This window comes from Somniosus microcephalus, chromosome 6, assembly GCF_052327205.1.
Source record: "Somniosus microcephalus isolate GS21.2 chromosome 6, FLI_Smic_1.0, whole genome shotgun sequence".
Taxonomy (NCBI): Eukaryota; Metazoa; Chordata; class Chondrichthyes; order Squaliformes; family Somniosidae; genus Somniosus; species Somniosus microcephalus.
In genome coordinates this window covers 52,558,083-52,576,262 of record NC_140992.1, presented here as the reverse complement: position 1 = coordinate 52,576,262, position 18,180 = coordinate 52,558,083, and the positions used below count along the sequence as shown (strand labels likewise).

The window sequence follows — 18,180 nt, the reverse complement described above, 5'->3', positions numbered from 1 at the left end:
AGAGTGAACAACAGTACTAACAGTGAACAACAGTACTAAACAGTGGTGAACAACAATACTAACAACAGTAGTTTACCACAAGGTGTGGCACTACTTGTTTGGCTTCTGTATACGGTAATACCGACGGTGACCACACCGGTATATAAGTGCTGTGGCATGATTTATAGGGCAGATTCGCCCTGACCTTCGAATAGTAAAGTCCTGTTGTATGTTACTCCTGAAGTCTGTGTCGTAATTAACTGCACAACCCACAGACTTTACAGTGGCGACGAGTCCGATCGTACCCTGCGGCAACAATAATTTCAAAGCAACGAAAGAGCGTCGAAAAGAGGCAACCGCCCTCGTCATTCGGCTGGGAGAAAACTCAAGGCTGCAGCAATAGAAAGGAGGAAGACTTTAGCGACAAAAACTTCCATCAGCAACAGGCACTGACTGTCCCTTCTGCCACGGTGACTGTGAGTAAGGGAAAGTGAAAAGAATAGCCGGAGGATAAGGGCTGGGCACTTGACCACGGTCGAGGGGAAAAAGGAGCCGGACAAAAAGTCGGGTCCAACGGCGTCGTGAGAGACCGCGACCAGCGGGAAAAGCCGGGCGGTGACCGAAGCCACGAAGCGCTGCGACCGGGAGCGTAGGCGCGGGAAGAGAGAAACTCAGCCGCAGCCGGGGAGAGAAGCACCGGACTGCGAGAGGGCTGGGAGGCGCGATTGGGGTCCGAGCGAGCGGGAGAGGCAGAGCCGACCAAGAGAGACTGCGCGAGAGCCAGTCCAGCGGCTGATCTGTCCTCCGTCAACGGGGTGTAACCAGCGCCGGTAGAGCCGAGCGAGCGGGAGAGAGGCAGAGCCGAGCAAGGGGAACTGTGCGAGAGCCAGTCCAGCGGCTGAACTGTCCTCCGTCAACGGGATGTACCCAGCGCCGGTAGAGCCGAGCGAGCGGGAGAGAGGCAGAGCCGAGCAAGGGGAACTGTGCGAGAGCCAGCCCAGCGGCTGAACCTGTTCGCCGTCAACGGGGTACCCAGAGCCGGTCGCCCTGCCATAAAATTTAAAAAAAAAGGGAAAGCCTTGAAGCCGACGCGCAGGCTGTGAACCTGAAAGCCAGCGGCCGTCGCCCGTGGGGAAAGTGTACCCCTCCCGCCAGGGAAGAAACGCGGGAAGCCGCCATTAGGCGGGGAAGAAGATAGAAGCGGGAAACCGCCATTGAAGTGGGCGGGGAGAGAAGATAAGAGCGGGAAACCGCCATTTACGCGGGAAAACCGCCATCTTAGAAAAAAAAAATAATAATTTAAAGAAATACTTGTGTTGTTCCCAAAGAGAGGAAGATGCCTAAGCGTGGTAACATCAACGATTTTAATTCCGAAGTAGAAGACTGGGCCACGTACGTGGAACGCATTGAGATCTATTGTGAGGCCAATAAAATAGAAGAAGATGACAAAGCTATAACCTTGCTGAACTCGATGGGCGCAAAGACATACGGGCTCTTGAAGCATCTACTAGCACCAGCTAAACCGGCGGATCAGACTTTCGATGATATTGTGGCTGTCCTGAAGGACCACTTGAACCCTACACCGTTGATGTTGGCGGAACGATTCAAATTCTATGCGAGAACGCAACGGAAAGACGAAAGCAACGCAGAATACTTGGTCGAACTGCGTAGACTAGCGAAATACTGCCAGTTTGGAGGGAATCTGACAGAGGCATTGCGAGACAAGTTCGTGTGCGGGTTGGCAAAGGAAGGAACGCAAAAGCGACTACTCGAAGAGAACGACCTTACACTTGGCAGGGCTGTCCTTATTGCAGCATCGCACGAAGCCGCAGCGAAGGGAACTGCGGAAATGCAGCTAAAGACAGCAGCACTAAGTGTGGATCAAATTACCTCGACAACAACAAAATGCTATCGTTGTGGGAAGACAACACACGACCAGAACCAATGCTGGTTTAAGAACCAGGAATGTAGGAAATGTGGCAAACTGGGTCACATAGCTAAGGTATGCCGGTCAGGGAAGAAGACCAACAACCAAAGGACCAACAACCAAAGGAAGCCATCACAGGAAAAGCACAACAAGGTACACAAGGTGGCCGAGAAGAGTTCAGACGAACAGAATTCAGACTCAGACCCAAACGGCCAGGAGCTGGGTAGTCTGAGAATTCACAATGTGAGTAAGGAAGCTGACCTACAAACTATCTGGGTCATGCTAAAAATAGCTGGAATCCAAGTGAAAATGGAGTTGGACACTGGATCAGCTCGATCAGTCATAAATCGAAGGGATTACCACCGGCTATTCTCACATATACCCTTAAGAGATACCAAGTTCGTATTGCAGACATACACGGGGCATAAAGTATACCCCATGGGAAAGATAAGAGTCAAAGTGAGAGATAGGGGTAAAGAACACCCAAGAATGAACTTATACGTACTACATGAGGGAGGACCACCACTTCTAGGACGGGAGTGGATCAAGAAAATAGACATGGAATGGCACTATCTAAAAGCCATAACGAGTGAGGACTCGGTGCAGACAATCAGCTCAGATTCTGAAACGGATGACGATAAGACCAACCCAAATATGAAAGACAAGGCTGAAATGGACTTGCCGACGAAGGTTGGAAAAACAAAGGCATGCATAAAGGCTTATGCTCCAGAGAAGAACAAAGTTTCAGAACAGAACTCCACCGAACAACGACAACCTAGTTCGACAGAAAATTCTGAGCCTGTTCAAGTTACGGACATATCCATGACGGAAGAACACCGAGTTCGGAGCTCTCAAAAGTTATGGAAATAGCTGAGGTTGCAACACAGATTTTACAGGGATGCCAAAAGTACGCTGAATCACGTCAATGTGAACAGCAGAATGTTGAAACAGCTGCTCCAGTAGAAGGATTGAATAGCCTGATCAATCAATCCCCGAGGGAAAGGGGAAGTATTGAAATCACAAACGAGGTCATTAGTGAAGGATTTGCAGGAAACCCAGGAAGAGCGGGATGAATATGAACGCATGAAGAAGTCTCTTCAGGAAAGATGTCTAGGGAGGGAACAACAGTCGGCTAACGTCCAGTTGGGTATGGAAGAAGTAGCAGGCCCTCTCGCTAGACTAGCTCAGGACGACACCGAATATTACCATGACCTGTTGAGTGACACTGAATATTACGAGGATCTGGTCTGCCCAGCTTGTGATGAAAACTCCCAAAGTGCAGAAATCAGGATGAAGCACTTAAAGTCTAAGGAACATAGAGAGATGGTGGCGCTACAGCTGGCAGCTGATAAGGGAGCCCCGAGAGTCTCCAAGAAGCAGAAAAGAAAAAGAAGCAGAAGATGATAACCATCAAAATCATTATCACTCCTACCAGATCATGCACGTGGGCCCTACAAAGGGAGATAAATCAGTTGGAAAGTAAGGAAAAATTACCAAGGCAATACAGCTGTTTGTAAAAGTCAGCATTGCTGGTTCAGCAGGACGGGAGTTCAAGCTGTTACGTCAAGGGGAAGACTAGTGGAGGAGTCACGCTAGCAATGTGAACCGGCTACACCACAGCGATGTTGTTCGGACCGAGTCAAGACTAGAGACTGAATCTATACACTGTTCCCACAGAGACTGAACCTGTGAACTGTTTCCCCACAGAGACTATATCTGTAAATTGTTTACCTGAAGTTGAATATATGTATGTTAATGAGAAATAGTATGTTGTAAGCTAAAAAGGGAGGATTGTAGTGTATGTAACCATCTACCTTTAAGAGACTATTGTATGTAACCGTTCACCTTTAAGAGAACTATTTTAGGTGTGGCACTACTTGTTTGGCTTCTGTATACGGTAATACCGACGGTGACCACACCGGTATATAAGTGCTGTGGCATGATTTATAGGGCAGATTCGCCCTGACCTTCGAATAGTAAAGTCCTGTTGTATGTTACTCCTGAAGTCTGTGTCGTAATTAACTGCACAACCCACAGACTTTACACTACTCACCCAATTTCTCCCCCCATGTCTTTTTTCAGTAGCTATCCTGCTTGACAAACATATTACAGAAGAGGGATAACACAAGCCCCACACCCAAACATCCTGCCAGGCCACAGCTCTCCCATCTCCCTAACTATTGCCAGGACTCAGTTCATGTAAATCTTCTTTTCCACCCCTCAACCCCAGCCTCTACCCTCAGTGGTAACAGGGCCACAGACTCTAGGCCCAAGTCCCACTCACAATACTACTAGGTCTCAGATCATCTGTCCACTTCCAAACCCCTAAATGGATCACTTGCTGTCCATTCCTTCTCAACCCGCCGCTGCGTCCATCCACTCCAACAAAAATACTAACCTCCCTGCATCGCCTCCTCTGCCACTACTCCCAGGCCCCGATCCCACAGGTTTCCCTCTTACCTGTGCCTATTTCTCCTGTGCAGCTTGTGCCCACATGATCCCAGTACCCACCTCCTAACCCACTAAATGTTGGCTGCTCTTTGGCCTCGACAGAAACTCACCTCATGGGTGACGACACCTTATAAGAATATAAGAATTAGGAGCAGGAGTAGGCCATATGGCCCTTCGCGCCTGCTCCGCCATTCATAAGATCATGGCTGATGTTCGACTTCAACTCCACATTTCTGCCCGATCCCCATATCCCTTGATTCCCCTAGAGACCAAAATTCTATCTATCTCAGCCTTGAATATACTCAATGACTCAGCATCCACAGCCCTTTGGGGTAGAGAATTCCAAAGATTCACAACCCTCTGAGTGAAGACATTCCTCCTCATCTCAGTCTTAAGTGGGCGACCCCTTATCCTGAGACTATGCCCCCTAGTTCTAGACTCTCCAGCCAAGGGGAAACAGCCTCTCAGCATCTACCCTGTCAATCTCCTTCAGAATCTTATAAGGACCTTGCCCCTTACTAAAGTCTCCCCACCTAACTTACTCCCTTACTTCTGCCATTTGATGCCCTTGTCCCCAGTAAAACCCTTACTCTATCCCACCGTGGTCACTCCCATCTTTTCTCCCTCAAGTCCAAGGAGCACAGACTTGAATGTATCTGGCACACAACTGGTTTAGCCATTCGTTGGATCTGGCTGGACCACATCAAGCACTCTACTCTCCTCTGCCAAAACTTCTCACTATTCCACGATCATCCTGAAATGCAAAGGTAACCCCCAGCTTCTTTTCTCCACCATCAACTATCTCCTTAAACCCTTTGCCCATGCCCCCTCCATCGTCACCTCCAAAAATAAATGCAAAGAGCTCATGGATTTCTGTATCACTAAGAGTGAGACCACATGTTCTGCATTCTCTGCTGCAACTTCCCTTCTGCTCACCAATCTAGCCAAAATTCTCCGAAGATTCCCGAAGCTGCATCTTTCTTTAGCTTCTCTGCTATCTCCCCACATACCCTCTCCTGTCCACGAGATCCACCTCCTGCTCTCTTGACCCGATTCCACTGCTGACCACCCTACTTCCCTTCCTAGCCCCCATGCTAGCTGACATTGTAAATGGTTCCCTCTCCTCAGGTACTGTCCTGCTCCCTTTCAAAACTGCCGTCATCCCTCTCTGCTCAAAAAACTCACCTTGACCCCTCTGACTTTAAAAACTACCATCCCATCTCTAACCTCCCTTTCCACTCCAAAGTCCTTGAATGTGTGGTCACTTCCCAAATCCGTGCTCATCTTTCCCGCAACTCCATGTTACAACCCTTCCAATCAGGTTTCCGTCCCTGTCACTGCACTGAAGTGGCCCCAATCAAAGTCACAAATGACATCCTATGTGACTGTGACCATGGTGCACTCTCCCTCCTAGTCTTTCTTGACCTCTCTGCAGCATTTGACACGGTCAACCACACCATCCTCCTCCAACGCCTCTCTTCCGTTGTCCAGCTTGGACCCACTCTTACCTATCCATTCGTAGCTAGAAAATCTCTGGCAATGGCTCCTCTTCCTACCCCTGTACTGTTACCGGCAATGGCTCCTCTTCCCACCCCTGTACTGTTACCTTTAGAGTCCCCCAAGGAGTTATCCTTGGCCCCCTCTTCCTCCAAAGAAATGCTGCCCCTCGGTGACATCATCCGAAGACATGATGTCAGGTTCCACATGTACGCTGACAACACCCAACTCTACCTCACCTCTCTTGACTCCTCCACTGCCTCTGTGTTGTTAGCCTGCTTAATTGGACATCCAGCCCTGGATGAGTCAAAATGTCCTCCAATTAAACACTGGGAGGACTGAAGCCATTGTCTTTGCACCCCTCCAACAAACACCATTACCTTGCCACCGATTCCATCCCCCCTCTCCAGCCACTGTCTCAGGCTGAACCAGACTATTCACAACCTCGGTGTCCTATTTGACCCGGAGCTGAGCTTCCGACCCTATATCCTCTCCAACATAAAGACCGCCTACTTCCACCTCCATAACATTACCTGTCTCTGCCTCAACACATCTGCTGCTGAAACCTTCATCCATGCTTTTGTCACCTCCAGACTCAACTATTCCAAAGCTCTTCTGGCCTCTCCCCCTCCTATTTGTGTAATCTCCTTCAGCCCTGACAGCCCTCAGAACTCTGTTACTCCAACTCTGGCCTTTCCCTATTCCCTTCATCTCACCTTTAGTGGCTGTGCTTTCAGCCGTCTGGGCCCAAAGCTCTGGATTTCCCTTCCTAAACCCCTCTGCCTCTCCACCTCTTGCTCTTCCTTTCAGACCCTCCTTAAACCCCACCTCTGACAAAACTTCTAGTCGTCTTCTTTGGCTCAGTATCAATTTTTGTCTGATCATGCTTCTATGAAGCACCTTGGGATGTTTTCCGATGTTAAAAGCTCTATATAAATCTGGACTTCGATATAGAAGGCACAAATTCAAAATTTACAGATGACACAAAAATAGGGAGCATGATTTACTGCATGCAACTTCAAGAGGAAATGGACAGGTTTGTAGATTGGCCAGATATGTGTCGAATAAAATGTGTGTGTTGAAATGTGAGGTGATACATTTTGGAAAAAAGATTAAAAGGAGAAGAGTTATACCTTAAATGGCAAAACTTTGGAAAGAGTATAGTAGAAGAGATACTCAAGGCTTCAGATATACAAATCTTTAAAAGTAGGAGGACAAGTTGAAAAAGAGTGTTAAGGATCCTAAGCTTTATCAATTGGACCATTGAATAGAAAATAGGTACTACTAACCTATCCAAATGATTGGTTAGGCAGCAATTACAATATTGTTTCCAAGCGTTGGGCATTTTATTTTAGGAAGGATTGAGGCCATGGCAAGGGTGCAAAAGAAAGTCATGAAGATGAGAAGGAAAGACTAGAGAAACCAGAGCTATTTTCATTACAGCACAGAAGGTTGGGAGGAGATCTAATAGAGGTATTCAAAATTATTCACAGTTTGGAGAAGGGACAGGAAAATGGGAGTAAGAGCCAGACAGCCAGCACAGGCATGATGGGCTGAGTGACCTTTTGTTTTCTGACACACACAGATAACTAGGAGAACAAGCTGTCATCACCAACAATTTACTGGTTACCAGATTCAAATATCTATCATAGCATAATATTAATTAAAAAATTACATAGGACTTGCAGATATTTACTGCTCAATAATACAGACAATGTAATGCTTTTTTGGCACGGCACGGGTTCTACCTGTTTTTGATCTGGATCTTGATCCACACACAGGAAACAGGATGAATACAAAACGGAGAATATCCACTGCTGCCATACAAGCTGCTGTAAAAACCTGGAAATAGATAAAGATATAAAATGTTAGAATTTTTTTCTACTGTGTTCCTTACTGCTGATTAGACCTTTTTCATCCAAACAAAGCTTTTGGCATTTATTTTTAAGTGAAGAGACCTGTGTGGTTTTGAAAGCTTGCGTAATGGTAAAATCCTTCATAATTGTTAGACTACCACTTTAAAGACATTACTGCAATCGGAGCAGAATATGCGCACAGCGATTCCCTACATAAGAACACAAGAAATAGGAGCAGGAGTAGGCCAATTGGCCCTTCGAGCTTGCTCTGCCATTCAGTTAAGATCATGGCTGATCTTCTACCTCAACTCCACCATCCCTATATCCCTTGATTCCCTTAATATCCCCCAAAAATTCCCAGTGTTGTTTCAATCAGGATTATATGGCCAGGAATACTTAAGACAGTGCAATGGTTATTCAGGCCAAAATTGGCATCCGGATTTTACGTTCCCCATGACAGCGTACGCTCAGCGGAGGGTACACCTCTGACCGCAAATTCTGGCTCATTGTAAATCTGAAAAAAAAACTTACATTCTGAATTTTGTAACAACGTTGTTTCACCTCTGGGACCCAAGTCTGAATAGTCAAGCTTAAAGGATGCAAATGTCCTCTCTCTGCCATTCCGCAGGGTCCTAGGTGAATTGAATGTTGCGTAGCCTCAAATAAATTCCTTAAAGATGCAAGGCCAAACAAAATGCTTACAGTAAGCTTTGCTCTGTATTTAACCCATGCTATATTCTGTGTTGGAATACATAATGCTGTGACTAGGTGCACAAATTAAGAAATGTAGGTTCAAGCATCTGCCTACTTTAACTGTAATCTGTCAGCTGTTGAACAACCTGCCAATTTTCAACGTTTTCCTCCTCCTCTCTGGTGCAGTCGGTCTCCTGTATCTTCAAGTTTTTATTTTTCATGTGTGAACCTAGACACTGAGTGTTGGTGGACACAATCGACCATGCAGCCCAACCCTATCGTTACCGGGGGCCTACACATATGCAGTTGCAGCAGGGATTATTAGGTAATAATCTAGAGGAGGAATTGTGTCTGATGTTCCCCTTGTTAACCAAGGACACTGAGGCAATTGTTGAACCCCTACCACCACTCCAGCTGAGATCAGCTAACTCCGTCCAGACCAGAACCTGTATCTCAGATTCTCCTAGTCTGCATAGCTCAGATAAATCAATGCTGAGCCATCAAGGGAGACAGCAATTAAATTTTTTAACTTGCAATGAGATAATAAGATCATCCTTTAAAAAAGATAGAAAGGTGAAGTAAAACTAGTTAAGTCAGACAGAAAATGGAGGAAGTAAAATTAGCTTCCTGTTTTAAGCTGCAAACATATTTTTGTTTGCACAAGGCAAGAATAAACTATTCTTTATTTAAACTGGAGCATTCCTGGCTCATTGCTCAGTGTGCTGGGAGTGTCCTAACCTGAGGCTTGCTGACTAATTCTCTGGTTTTCTGCAGAGTGCCTGCACATGTAGAATCCATCACTATACACAGTCAAATCCACTCTCATACAACCTCCGCTAAAAAAACACAGAATACTTTGTGCATAAATAGGTTCATCGGCACAAAACAAATGCCAAGACCTGTATACTTAGTTTTACAAACATGTCTGAAGTATGTTTTTCCACCAGATTTTCAGACGATGCATAAAGAAACCATTTTATATGCAGATCAATGGCATCGAAAACTGGGAGACCTTGATATTTACGGGAAGGTAGGGAGGATGCGGGAGAGGCTGAAAATGGCTGTTAAACCCGCATCTACAACTGTGCTCTTGTCCCTCCTCCCCGCCCAACTTGGTATCTACATTATCTATCATGTGAGACACTCAGAAATGTCTTTATGATGGAAGCAAAGCTCTTATAGTCTCAAACAGGAACATTTCTGTGTTATATAATTTTCGATGGCTCTAGATAGATAGAATGTGTTCTAAAACTGTCTTCAGTCAGCTATGCAAAAGCAAATAAAGCCTTGAACAGCCGGCCACAGACTGCTGTTAATTCCTTATCTACTTAATTGATTTAAGTTATTAATATCAGGGGGTTTTGGGCATTTGCAGGGAGCACATTTCAGAAATTGCAGGTTCATAGCAAATCCTTGCGAGTGCTAGATCATGGAATCACTGCATAGGACAACTGCTGGAAAGAGCTTCTTTCATCTTCAAATAACTGGACTTTGAAGAAAAGAGAGATAAAACCATGCTGCCACCCAGCATTAAGGTGGTTAAGAAGGCATACGGGATACTTTTCTTTATTAGCCGAGGCATAGAATTCAAGAGCAGGGAGGTTATGCTCGAACTATATAAAACACTAGTTAGGCCACAGCTAGAGTACAGTGTACAGTTCTGGTCACCACATTACAGGAAAGATGTGATTGCACTAGAGCGAGGGTACAGAGGAGATTTACGAGGATGTTGCCAGGACTGGCGAATTTTAGCTATGAGGAAAGATTGGATAGGCTGGGGTTGTTTTCTTTGGAACAGAGGAGGCGGAGGGGAAATTTAACTGAGGTGTATAAAATTATGAGGGGCCTAGATAGAGTGGATAGGAAGGACCTATTTCCCTTAGCAGAGAGGTCAATAACCAGGGGGCATAGATTTAAAGTAATTGGTAGAAGGATTAGAGGGGAGTTGAGGAGAACTTTTTTCACCCAGAGGGTGGTGGGGGTCTGGAACTCACTGCCTGAAAGGGTGGTAGAGGAAGAAACCCTCATCATATTTAAAAAGTACTTGGATATGCACTTGAAGTGCTGTAACCTACAAGGCTACAGACCAAGAGCTGGAAAGTGGGATTAGGGTGGATAGCTCTTTTTCGGCCGGCACGGACAAGATGGGCCGAATGGCATCCTTCCGTGCCATAAATTTCTATGATTAGTTAGTTTCCCACTTTGCAAATACCGGTTATCAACCATGTAATGTTTCATCAATTAACTAGTTAAAAGATATTGGAATAGGTTACTAAGATTTTGTACTTTTTTTTTTTTTTAAATGGTAGTAGAGAGAACTAGGAGAAACACAAGGAGGAGGAAGCAACTGAATAGATGAAGTAATATGGGTCCATAAATAACTAGATGTCCAATAGCAAACAAGGCCAAAATAACATCAGAGATAGCTTGTGACCAAATGCACCATGCAAGTGAAGTATTATACTGCTAGCTATTTGTATTAATTCTACTACCATGTAATTATGTCACTTGCAAATAAATGATGACACTTGTAAATAAATAATAAGTTTTAGCTCAAATACAGCAGTCTGACAGGATAATTTTTTTTTAAACCAGTGGATAGGAGAATGTGGTAGACAGCACAATTCTGGTGTGCAATAGCTTTGTAAAAGGTTAATTGTGCCCGTGACATTCTATCCTATTCACTTCCATATAGAACAGTGCAAATTTCCGTTCATAGTAGATACAGTTCGGCTTATGGAAACTGTCTTTTTGCTGAGAGCACAAGTTTGAAGTGGTGCAAGAAAGTCCAAATTGTAGGTTTTTCCATACACAAGAAATACAGAAACCCAAGTTGCTGTATATATAATAAATGCATTGTACATTACAATTTTAAATTACACTTAGTAGACTACAACAACAACTTGCATTTATATAGCACCTTTAACGTAGTAAAATGTCCCAAGGCGCTTCACAGGTGCCTTATCAAACAAAATTTGACACTGATCCACATATTAGGGCAGATGACCAAAAGATTGGTCAAAGAGGTAAGTTTTAAAACTATATTTAAAACAAACTATATAACAATGATTGGTTCCTAAATAATCAAATGAAAAGCACTGAAGGTTAGGTTAAGTTTATTTAAGATGAATAATAGAAGTATTAGAGTACTTGAACCAATTATTTCTGTACTTCAGTATCCAAAACATTTAACAGAACAAATCCAAGAGCAGGGAGGTTCTGAAGAGGGAAGATAACAAGATGGCTCAGGAAAACTCAAACAGTAGAGAGAACTAGGAGAAACACAAGGAGGAGGAAGCAACTGAATAGATGAAGTAATATGGATCCATAAATAACTAGATGTCCAATAGCAAACAAGGCCAAAATAACATCAGAGATAGCTTGTGACCAAATCGGAAAAAGAAGAAAGGAAATATCAATAAAAGTGGAGCAGATTCTGGAGAAATTGGGAAACAAAAGCCCTTTGAGAAACTAGCATGGTAAAGCTTGTGAAATGCTGCTGTCAAGAGCCATGGGAAATTTTGACTCCTGGTACATAATAAGAAACCAATTGGAATAAAATGAGCTTCAGTGAACCATAATCACCAACCTGAACACTCAGTTGTTTTGCTAGAAGTGCCCCAAACATGTTGCACAGATTCCCCAGAAAAGCATAGATGGCACAAGACAAAGATTCTTCTCTCCAAACTCTCCGTTTGCAGCGGAAATAAAAGAGTCTGAAAACAAAAAGGAACAAAGGGAACATTGAATACAATAGCTTCTGGTGTTTCTGATTTCCAGAGATTTAGATTTAGGAATAAAATTCTAATCCGAGTCATCATGAGGGGTAAGCAATCTGGAACTCTTTAAACCACTCCTTTTAAAATATGCCAATACTCTTTCTAACACATACACAAATAATTTGGTAATGGAGCTGAGGTTTTTGGAAGATTTGAGTTTAAGCACATATTCTGATCACTCAGATTATCAGAATTCGCTCCAAAAAAATTCCCTCTGAAATATCCAAAAGCATTAAATAGGTAGTCAATCTCCCTGGATAGCCCTTCTGGTTCATATTTAGCTCTACAGCGATAATTGATAGCTACTGGTTGCCATCACGGATATATCAAATGACAGTAAATATTGAATCATAAAATAAGTCAAGCTGCGCAGAGATTAAAAGACATGGGTGTGTTACAGGATATCCTCGTAAAAGGCTATGTAATATTTTCAGTAATCCTGTTTCTTGCAGTCACACAGACAACCATAATCTCTTTATAGTTTAAAAAACTCTTCCTCATGATGTGAAACTACCTGGGAAAGATGAACAACAACAGTAACAGAAACATCGGCAGCACTAACAATATAAACTTGAATGGCAAAATTCAAATTCAAATGGTGAGCTCCACTTATACCAAACCTGGAAATACGGATTAATTGGTTACTCCAAACAAAATTCAGAAATATGCTGGTTGTAGTTATCATATTTGCCAACATAACAGCAGTGATTGCACTTCGAAAACAATGAATTAATTGGTTCTGCAGCACTTTGGGATATTCTGAGGACATTATAGGCACTATATAATTCTTTTTAATTGAATTTATAAGTTGCTTTTCACATCAAAATGTCTCAAAGTGCAAACAATTTTTAAGCACACTTATATAAACAAATGTGGCTGCCATTTTGTGCAAGCAACATCCCACAAATAGCCACAGGCATGAAATGAATGACCAATCCCTTTTATAGATGGTATTGTTCGAGGGAGAAATGTTGGCGTGGTGCCCGAGTACTCTCATCTCTTCAAATACTTTCAGAGGATCTTTAACAGGCAGTTATGACCTCAGTTGAATATCTTAGTCAAAGGACAGTCTCTTTGACAATGCAGCATTCCTTCAGTACTACACTGGAATATTGGTCCAGAATTTGCAGTCAACGACGAAGCGAAGGCATTCGCCACTGGTTCTGAAGTAAGCTTTGCACAAAGATCTTGCAACCTGTGTCGAGAAGTTCGGGTTTTCCAACGTGTAGTTCAAATCAAATCCCCTAGTGCGAGCTGCTGTGACGTCAACAAGCTGTCTAAGCAGCCAATCAAAATGCAGAATTCTCACAGACAGCAAGCAAGGAAGTGAGTAAGCTCTTAAAATTTTAACATTTAAAAAATGTTAGAGAGAGCAAAACAAAGATGGGGCTCTCACCTGGGGAAAAGGTAAAACTGAAATAAAGATGATCAAACTAATTTTAATGGATAAATTTGGCACTGCACAAAATGAATGAATGACAGACCGCAACTTCAGCATATACGCATGCACCAAATCCCAAAGTTGCGGTCAGTTTCAAAGGCGCAATGATGGCGAACGCTGCCAGTATGTTGTCATCCCGACCGCAAATTCCGGCCCAATAACTTGTACTATGTGCTCAAGTCCTGGCATAGTGCTCAAACCTACAACTTTTTGACCCAGAGACAAGAATGCTATTGATTGAACTAAGTTGACGAAAACTGTGCCTCACACGATGGCTGATACCACTGTACAAGTATAGAATTTGGTACTTGTAACTGCATGCATGCTGATTTGGACAACTGGAATCTCGACTTAAGTCATCAATAGATATAATGGACAGCTATTTGAGAGAAAATATCTTTGTACAAATAATTCACTATAAATAGCTTACACAGTATTTGGGACTGTTATGGACTGTAACACAGTTCTGATGACTGTAAATAATGAGAAAGCTTCACCCCCAATGTTAACATTACAAATCTCCTCAACCTCAGATTTACAATACACTTTCACCAATCCACATAAACACAATTAGGGGGAACTGAGAATTTTGAACATTGAAAGAAAAGCTAAATTTATTTCTCGTCATCTAAACTGCTCTTTATTGTGCCACACTTCCTAATTAAGTTTGTACCTTCTGTTATTGCATCAATTTCAGTTTACACATGTTTGCTTTAATAAGCAGTAAGTTTTACCATTTGTTCCTCTATTATGATTGTTGTTTTACCTTGCTGCTATCACTTGTGGGAAATAGGGAAGATGGAAGATGTTATAAGAAAATAAAATGTGCAAATCCATGACAAGAAAAGTTTTACTGGAAAATATGTGCCACTGCTTTCTCAAGGTAGTCACTACTCTGTGTAAATAATATACAGTAAAAGGATAATTTATGTATGGAAATAATTGCAGAAAATAATTTTATTCAGAGGTTCAAATGACATAAGTGGTATTAAGAAAATTTGAGTGGCTTGTCATAAAACCTTCAAAAGCAAAATAAAATTAAATCTGACCAGTTATTCCCATGTACTGTATGTGAAAGGTTTGATTGTGGTTGGATATTACATATGCCGACAGGTTAATGCAGGATATCCATCAATGCAGGATTACTGGAATTTAATCTGTAGTGGATCATCTAATAACAACACTGCTCTACATATTAATTAACAGACACAAAGCAGTAACCCAGAGCAGATGAATTGTCATAAATACTCAATTTATTAATGTCATCTCAACCCCCAAAAAATTACATCTTGTAATACCCTCCAGAGTATGTGTTATTTTCCTGTAAATATAGAAAAGGGGAGTCCTTACCTTTCTCCATGATTCATACACTGCTTTCCATTTATATTTTTTTGGCAACGGTCTCAAAGTGGATACCTGTACTGACAAATGGTCAGCTTCCAATCATGTGCAATATTAGGTGTGATACTGTACCGTGTGATTAGGCCAGAAATAACATAGCCCATAAAAGGGAATGCCATAGCTTCTATAAATTACAAAATGATCAATTGATAAAATGTCAATTTATAAAATTAGGAACATGAAACAAGTACTAAATACAAAGAGATTTAGTATTGATATATTCAAATTATTAATCTTTAAAATATTGCCTGTTAAAATGTTAAGATAGAATTTTGTCACAATTTAAAATATTGATTAACTACCATTGTACTGATTAATGCAATTCTTGCCTCAAGAGTTTCAATTGTTTGTTTGTGAAATTCAGGAATAAAATCTGAACTGTCAAAATAAGAAAGTAATTATATAGTATTAGATCATGTGCTCAGGATGACCAAAGTGGTTTACAACCAATGGATTATTTTTGAAGTGCAGTCACTGTTGTGTTGCAGGCAAATGCAGCCGCCGATGTGTACGCGACAGGCCCTACAGCAGCAAGTGAATGAATAATCAGAAATCTGTTTTAGTTACGGTTGAGCAATAAATATTCACCAAGATACCAGGAGATGTTCTTGCTCTTCAAATAGTGCCATGTGATCTTATATCACTTGAATACGCACATGGGGCCTCAGCTTAACATCTCATCTGAAAGACGCACCCAAGGACGGACTGGCTCCCCCGAAAGGGAGTGGTATTCTTCGGGATTTTGAGAGATAAAATTAGGTGCCTATAATATAGTGCTAAAAGAAAAGAAAGACTTGCATTTATATGGTGCCTTTCACGACCTTAGGATGTCCCAAAGCGCTTTACAGCCAATGAAGTACTTTTGAACTGTAATCACTGTTGTAATGTAGGAAACACGGCAGCCAATTTGCAGGCGGCAAGCTCCCACAAACACCAAAAAGTGATAATGACCAGATAATCTGTTTTTTTTGTAATGTTGATTGAGAGATAAATATTGGTCAGGACACTGGGGACAGCTCCCCTGCTCTTCTTCAAAATTATGCCCTGGGAGATTTATGTCCACCCAAGAGAGCAGACGGTGCCTCGGTTTAACGTCTCAGCCAAAAGATGTCACCTCTGACAGTGCCGCACTCCCTCCGCACTCCCTCAGTACTACACTGGAGTGTCAGCCTAGATTTTGGTGCTCAAATCTCTGGAGTGGGACTTGAACCAACAACCTACCGACTCAGGCAAGAGTGCTACATACTGAGCCACAGCTGACACTTTTTAGCATTTTAGGGAAACAGTCAAGGGGGCACACGGGAAATCTCCCAATTTTCCATACAGCCAGTCTGCCCCTGGATGTACCTCCAACAGTACAGCGCGCCCACAGTAATTGATTTAAGTGTCAGCCTAGATTATGTTCTATAATAATGGGGCTTGAACTACTAATCAGAAATAAAGAGAGAAGTGCTGGAAATACATAGCAGGTAAAGCTCTCCAGTTGAAACAGGAACCCAGCTTGCCTTGACAGACTTGCCATGTACTTCCAGAATTTTTTGTTTTTAATATCAAAAAGTTTGACCTACAACTGATTTTTCTTGTTACAAGTATAAGCAGCAGAAACAGTCAACAAAAGGGGCACTGGACCCACTGAAGCTCTTCCCTCCAGTGGCCCATCTTTCCCAGCCTCGCATCCACTTCATTTTGAATGGCCCTGAAGTTTGTCTCTAATCTGCCTGGTAGATTATCCAGACATTATCACCTTGTGTGTAAAGTTCTTTCTTTCCACCTAAAAGGGCAGTGCTTTCATACACATTAGCCATGCATCCTATTGTACTGAGCTACCTTGTGATGGGAGCTCCATTCCTCGCCTATTGTGAGTGCTCCCCCTCCTCATTCTAGAGATGAAGGTAGAGTAAGATCGCCTGACTTCAGCAATCTCTCCCTCCCCATTTATTGGGGGTCTTCTCATTCAGAAATAAAATATTAGCTGTACTTACATAATGTGAGTGATTGCCCAAAACAGCAGTGATAAAACCCAGAGTGCGAAGGAAATGCAGACTTTCTCTTGGGTGAAGCAGTTGATCCAGTAATTCCAGTTCCATAAGGAAGACGAGCCAGCCTGAACCCCATTGCCCCGATTCGCTCCTCCGGAGATACTCTGGTTGCTGTAGGCGGCAGATCGCATTCTAAATAGATTTCCTTCACACGTTGGTTAGAAACTCATTGACACGAACATGACGATCTTCCTTGTTCACCACACGTTCGTCAATCCTATCAAATAAAGTCAACCTCTGGCATCGGTCCCTCCAGGTCGATGTGAATTGTTCAATGTTCAAATGTCCTAATTTGGTTAAAAATGGGGTCCAAATTGGCGCCGAAGTGGTTGAATTGTCAATACTCGCTCGGTAAAAACCAGCTCACTGCTACTGAACAACCCGGCCGGGAAAGTTTCGGCTGGACTGCGATCCCTTCCTGCTTTGTCGTTTGGAGACGTGACGACAGCCACCCTCAGCCTGAAATATTTAAAAGCAAATTGTTGAGGCGCAGCCTTAGTATCGGGGACGGCAGCAGCGCCTCATTCCCACTGCAAACCCTGCCAATCTTAATCAACCTCGAGCATGTGTCGATACATGACATTGGCAGTTTGCATTTATATGACGCCTTTAACAAAGAAAAGCACCTCAAGACGCGTTAGTACTGTATTGACGGTCAATATTGTCGTCTTTTTCGCTCTAAACTAACCTATTTTTTTAGCAGAAATATGTACGTTCCTTGCAGAAACCAGACGCTTAATCAAAGCTCTTAAAGGCGCAGAATCCACCTAGTGCAGGATTTTAAAGGCACTTTACCAAGTTTTAAACTTGCAGTTTCCCCCACAATTTTCTTGGCTTCTCCCTTGAAGACAGTCAACAGGCGCCAGGAACCTCCCTGCGCTTCACACAAAAGACTATTATTCATGTTACTCCAATCAGTGGCAACAAGTGATTTGAAGGGGTGAGTATAGTAGAATGCTACAGCACAGAATGAGGCCATTCAGCCCATTGGGCCTGTGCCAGTTCTTTGAAAGAGCTATCAAATTAGCTCCAGCATTTTTTTTCCTTTTTAACTATTCAATTCCCTTTTGAAAGTTATTGAATCTGCTTCCATTACCCTTTCAGACAGTGCATTCCA

General features: G+C 42.9%; 1 protein-coding gene across 3 annotated transcripts in view; it reads right to left on the bottom strand.

Moving 5' to 3' along the window:
- Positions 1-17,868, bottom strand: part of tmem44 (transmembrane protein 44) — a 55,856-nt gene extending 37,988 nt beyond the window's left edge. For 2 of the 3 annotated variants that reach the window (XM_085990220.1, XM_085990221.1), the window contains exons 1-3: positions 17,007-17,868; positions 11,993-12,119; positions 7,603-7,696 (exon numbers count right to left, since the gene is read on the bottom strand). In XM_085990220.1, the coding sequence (XP_085846346.1) occupies positions 7,603-7,696; positions 11,993-12,119; positions 17,007-17,194 (409 nt within the window). In that variant the 5' untranslated portion in view covers positions 17,195-17,868. The remainder of the gene's footprint in view (positions 1-7,602; positions 7,697-11,992; positions 12,120-17,006) is intronic. The other variant, XM_085990219.1, reaches the window with a different exon arrangement.
- Positions 17,869-18,180: the final 312 nt, after the last annotated feature.